Below are 6,345 nucleotides of genomic sequence, written 5' to 3' on the forward strand. Positions count from 1 at the left end.
TAAGACGGCGGCAATTGCGACCTGTCTGAGGCCCAAGACCAAAAAGGAGGTGAGGCAGTTCCTGGGGCTCGCAGGATATTATAGGAGGTTTATCCCTAATTATTCGGACCCTCCTGACTTTTCTCTCCCTTTCTTGTTGCAGACGGACGTGTCGGACAGGGGGCTGGGGGCCGTCCTGGCCTAGGAGATAGAGGGTGAGGAACGGCCGGTGCTGTACATCAGTCGAAAGCTCTCTAAGAGAGAGACGATGTACAGCACCATTGAGAAGGAATGCTTGGCAATCCGATGGGCTGTCCTCACCCTCCGCTATTATCTCCTTGGTCGGGAGTTCACCCTCTGTTCGGACCACGCGCCCCTGCAGTGGCTCCACCGCATGAAGGATACCAACGCGCGGATCACCCGTTGGTATCTGGCATTACAACCCTTTAAGTTCAAGGTGGTCCACAGGCCAGGTGCACAGATGGCGGTAGCCGACTTCCTCTCCAGAAATGACCGCCATGACCGGCCTGAGTCGGGCGGTGGGGGTATGTGGCGAGGGGGGCGTGGTTCAGCGAAGTCTGCAGCGGGAGAGAGGGACGGGAGACGAGCGGTGAGTAAGTAGGTCAAGTGCAAAATGATGAACACCTGTGTCTGATTGCAGTAATTAGCCTGGAGAGACCGGATAAAAGGGCAGACTGGAGAACGTGGTAGGAGAGAGAGACTGGGACTTGTGGCGATCCCTTAGCCGGAGGAGGAGAGCCGACTGAACTAAGTTTATGCCCTGTGCAGATTGAGAACGTGCTGGAAGCGCCCCGTTTTTGTTTTGTTGAACTTTAAGGAAAGAAATAAAAGAGCCACGAGTCTCCAAACCGCCTACCTGAGTCACTTCCTTCTTCCCACTACGAACTTTGTTACAGCGTAGTAGTGAGCGAATTGGAGCTGCGTCTGCGCAGTAGTGAGCTCAGGACCCGAGTCTGCGCAGTAGTGAACTCAGGACCCGACTCTGCGCAGTAGTGAGTGAAGTGGAGCTGCGTCTGCGCAGTAGTGAGCTCAGGACCCGAGTCTGCGCAGTAGTGAACTCAGGACCCGACTCTGCGCAGTAGTGAGTGAAGTGGAGCTGCGTCTGCGCAGTAGTGAACTCAGGACCCGAGTCTGCGAAGTGGAGCCGCTTCGTGCCATAGGCCCCTCCCACACTCCCGCAGATTCAACACGCCTCTGACTCTTTTTTAATTAGCCTGATTGCTCCAATTGTTGTCTACTGATTGCCATACAAGAGGCTTGTGTTAACATAAGATACATACAACTCCGATCTCCTCCTGAAGATCCCAATAAAGTCCTTTAGCGCCTCAGTTCACTCAGAGAAGCTGTCAATCATGGCGTCACACTCCCGTTTTTATAGCATCACATAACTAACTAAAACCTATTCCTAATAATTCCTTAATTATTATAAGATCCCTATAACTGCTAAAGAGTTTGCAGAAGTATTAGATGCCATTCCTAGAGGCCTTATTCAACTTTTGTCTGGCAATGTATCTTCTGAGTCTATCCCCTTATAAACTAATTAGTTAAGTATTAATGGTGTGTAAATTATTGATAATGAATTTAATAACTTTTATGTAAAAAAAAAATGTGGAACCACATTATTGCCTAAATGCAAACCTTTTTGGAATGTGTTATGTGCTCAGATTGAATGGAAAGAGGTCTGGAATTTACCCAGTTAATACCGTCTCACCAATAAAGTTAAAGAAGTTACAAGTTATTCATTTGATTTACCCAGTGACACAAGCAGTTGCTCAATGTTTTAGAGACACGGAGACTACATTCATCTTTTGTAACTTAGGGGAAGAATCCATAAAACACGTATTTTATGATTGTGTATTTACCCAAATGTTTTGGATTGATATTGAATATGCCCCCCCATATTGTCAGTCATGGAATCTCTTTTGTCAGACCAGGCCCGGTTGCACGGGGGTACTAGACGGTGCTAAATACGAACAAACTCAGAGTTGCAGAGTAAGTTTTGAGTTGACAAAACGCTATAAAGCCAACCTGCTTAAGATCAGGTTCACTGGGCTCACAAATCTCGATATAAACCTTCTCTCCCAACTCAGGGTTGCACCAGAGTTTGTGATTGACTCTGGAGAGACACATGTCTATGCATTTTAAAAGTTGGATATTTTTATCTGTGCTTATCTATCTATCTATCTATATTGGCTCTATGACTCTCTCTTCTCTCCACCTGTAGCTGGTGTGTGGTGAGAGCACTGGCGCTGTTGTCCTGTGGCTGCCGTCGCATTATCCAAGTGGATGCTGCACACTGGTGGTGGTTGAGGAGAGACCCCCCCCACATGATTGTAAAGCGCTTTGGGTGTACAGCAATACACAATAAAGCGCTATATATATGCATCATTCATTCATTTATATATACCTAGCCTATATATATAGCCTATATATATATTTAATTTAAATACGAAGCTTAAAATGAATTGCCACTTCATATAATAATTATATGAATATATTATATGAATTATAAACAATTACAATTAATATTAATTAATTATATTAATTAATATAATATAATATAATATAAATATAATAAATAAGCAGCTGCCAAAGTCGAGCAATTTTGTCTCTGAAATTCTTTGACTGTAAACTGCTTTGGATCTGGAGCGAGAGATACGGGGGAGTGGCTTCATTGCATCAGATATATGTCACTTTGCTCACAGCTGATTGGTCCAGTTTGGCTTTGTGATCTCTAACCCAGAATAAAACAGCAACCGGCTTCGTGCTACAGGCCACTGGCAAACTATCTAACGTGTTTTTGCAGCGTTGAGCAATGTCACCAATCAAAGACATATCTGTTGATTTCTTCAGCACAATGGCCACAAACGTGAATCTCGTGAATCTTCTCATGACTAACTAAGTGCAGACACGATGTAAATAAGATATTTATTGTGTAGTTTAGAGAGCTTGATTATAACGGAACTTTGTGAGATCACGATAAACATTGATGAGTGATTCTTTTAGTGTTAATCAGAGTATGTGAGCAGCAACAATTTTCCCTCCGTGCTCCAAGCATTTAATAATCACTCCACTCCGGGTTCACCATTTCCCGCTCCACTCCTCGCTCACTGATATCAGAAACACCGCTTCGCGGCTAAAGTATTTCAGTATGTTTGAAATATCAGTTCTGTTCATAACGTATATTAAAAAAATAAAATAAAATAACAGGAGCAATTCAAAGCGGCTTATTGGAACATAGTGTGCAAACATGAGCTAATAACATGGTTGTCAGCATTAAACTGTAATTTATTTCTGTGATGCGCAGCTGAATTTTCTATTGTTGTGTTACTGCTTGTTATGCAATAAAACAAATAACTAACTAAAGCCAAACGTATTTAACAAACGAACAACTTACATCAGCGTGACAAAAACTACATACAAAGTCAAAACCCATCTTTGGAAACAAATATTGGGAGTGTAATGTAATTATTTGGTGAGTCTCGCGTGCCGTTAGATTAGATGGATTTGCAGCAGGAATGTGAGGTAAATGTACACGTGTGTTCAGTGCAGAAAGAGACTTTTACTCCAGAAATGCCGTTCAAAAACGATCATATTGTGTCTAATGTTCCCCCGTTCATAAAAGATGAGTTGAATACGGAGTTGTTCAGGACAAATAGTCTCACAAATGAGGAACGTAAATCCGCTTTACTTAGACATGTAGCTCTCAGTTAGACTCTTACTGAATGTGAGCTACAACATTTTGCAATGTGAAAAAAAAAACATTGTTTAATTACAGCATTTTTTAAAATCTGAGTACTGTAATTGTATAAAGAGAGGTAATTAATTGAAGTAAAGTATTCAGGTATTGTGCTTGCGAACTTATTACACATGCAGACTTGTGTATTATTTTGGCATAATAAAAGTTATGAATAGGGATGCACCGAATGTTCGGCAACCGAAATTATTCTGCCGAAAATAGCAAAAAAAGCTTTTTCGGTGTTCGGCCGAATAAGCGAAAAGACCGAATAAATTGTACCGAACAAAGACGTGACTCGATCAAATAGAGAGCGCGCACTAATGCTGCAAACATGACGGCAGTGTGGAAACATTGAAACTTCCCGCTCCACTCCTCGCTCACTGATATCAGAAACACCGCTTCGCGGCTAAAGTATTTCAGTATGTTTGAAATATCAGTTCTGTTCATAACGTATATTAAAAAAATAAAATAAAATAACAGGAGCAATTCAAAGCGGCTTATTGGAACATAGTGTGCAAACATGAGCTAATAACATGGTTGTCAGCATTAAAAGGTAGAGTTGCTGCTTTTTGCAGCGCAAATTTTGTTTGTGATTAAAATAACAGTACGTTTTCGTCAGTTATTTTACCTTCGGATCGCTGCATTTCTTACAGATTTCTGCTCATTCGAAATCGGATACAGATGAAATAGCACTGTAATATTACATTTGTTTGAATGCATTATTGAGGAGCGATTGCGTGTGAGTAAGTGTTGTACCTGTTTAAATCATGCTTTCACCTGAAAATATTCAGTATCTAGAAGGAACAAAAAAATTCCTTGAGAACTTCCCGCTCATGTCCATTGCCGTCATCCTAGTCTTCACATGCTTTCTGATTTAAGTGATCTCTATCAAGCTAGCTAAATAGGCTATGTTTAATATGTGAATTCTTGCTAAATATGCAGTTATTTTATGGGCCGTTGGCATGAATTGTACTTGTGATGGAGTGGTGGTGGAGCACTCTTGGAGCAAGTGAAAACCACGACGTTCAATCCTCCCTCCATTCAAAATTACACCGCTCCACTCCACGCTCCGCTCACATACTCTGGTATCAAAGATGACAACTTCCATAAACCAGAAAGTCTTACAAATGCATTTTGCAATGTGAAAAAAAAAACTGTTTAATTACAGCATTTTTTAAAATCTGAGTACTGTAATTGTATAAAGAGAGGTAATTAATTGAAGTAAAGTATTCAGGTATTGTGCTTGCGAACTTATTACACATGCAGACTTGTGTATTATTTTGGCATAATAAAAGTTATGAATAGGGATGCACCGAATGTTCGGCAACCGAAATTATTCTGCCGAAAATAGCAAAAAAAGCTTTTTCGGTGTTCGGCCGAATAAGCGAAAAGACCGTATAAATTGTACCGAACAAAGACGTGACTCGATCAAATAGAGAGCGCGCACTAATGCTGCAAACATGACGGCAGTGTGGAAACATTGAAACTACATGCAATGCCCTTAAACGACTAAATATAATGCAGAACGTAATGCTTTCTAATACACGCCGGAATTGCACGTGTTCAAACAGCGCTGCACAAGCTTGCAACGGAAGGGTTCAAAGCCCAAAGCGCGAGGAAAATCTGTGCTGAACTTGTTACTCGTCAGATGCTCAGTAACATTGTTATGAATTTTTACAAGGCATGTGACAATGCGATACGCACAACAAACGTCTTCCCAAATTCGACAAAAAGAAGCAAAAAGAAGGTCCTCCTGCGGGGTTCTGCCAAAATAACAGTTGAGAAAAAGACTAGTCTATGTCAGTGCCCCTTTTCCTTACCTTCATTTTGTTGGAGAACTGATCCAAAATGAATTGTTCAACATGAAATATGACACGTTGCGCTCTACTTTTGTGTCCTTAAACTCTCGTTTTTTTTGGGTGGAAAGCTTATAAAAACGTAGTTCTGGGTTTTTTAGCTTGTTTACTGAACACCTTGTCACACAGCAGCTTTTAGACATTGTTATGTTTTTTGTTATAAGTCAGAAATGACAAGGAGGCAGCTTCCCGCAATACAAAGTCAATAGAGAGCGTTGGATTGTTTTCCCTCCGGTGTGGGGGCATGGCCTAAATGCGCTCTGGCTCTATTAGAATGTTTCCACCTAGCGTTTGCGGCTCTGTGATTGGTGGTCCAGCTGAGAAATTACAGAGTGCCCAGCAATAGAGTGGGGGAACTATGACGTCACTTTGTAAGCGGACCGGCTGTTAGCATCGCACTGGTTCCCTCCACAAAAACCCAATAGGATTTTTCCATAGGCTTTTGGATTATTGCAAAAAATAAGCTCTGTGTTCAACCATAGTTCATGATACTTACACGTTTTGTCCACCAAGATAATCTTCACAAAGTAATATAACTTTTATGAATTTTGAAGCCTAAAGACAAGCGCCAGAACTGAAAAGCTAAACAATCATTCTAATATTCTGATTTGCTGCTCAAAAAATGAACCGCATTTAAAAAAAATTACTGACTCCAAGCTTTTGAATGGTATAGTGTATAATGTTACAATAGCATTTCATTTAAGATAAATGCTGATCTTTGGATCTTTCTATTCATCAAAGAATCCTGAA

The 6,345-nt window shown here is 41.0% G+C and overlaps 1 protein-coding gene across 1 annotated transcript in view; it reads left to right on the plus strand.

The window, feature by feature from the left end:
* The first annotated feature begins 247 nt into the window (after positions 1–247).
* The window catches only part of LOC107690124 (gastrula zinc finger protein XlCGF57.1-like), a 30,405-nt gene continuing 24,307 nt past the window's right edge, over positions 248–6,345 (plus strand). The window contains exon 1 of the mRNA XM_016488358.1: positions 248–524. Within this exon, the coding sequence (XP_016343844.1) occupies positions 248–524 (277 nt within the window). The remainder of the gene's footprint in view (positions 525–6,345) is intronic.

The sequence above is a fragment of the Sinocyclocheilus anshuiensis genome, unplaced genomic scaffold (assembly GCF_001515605.1).
Source record: "Sinocyclocheilus anshuiensis isolate Anshui unplaced genomic scaffold, SAMN03320099.WGS_v1.1 scaffold1649, whole genome shotgun sequence".
Lineage (NCBI taxonomy): Eukaryota > Metazoa > Chordata > Actinopteri > Cypriniformes > Cyprinidae > Sinocyclocheilus > Sinocyclocheilus anshuiensis.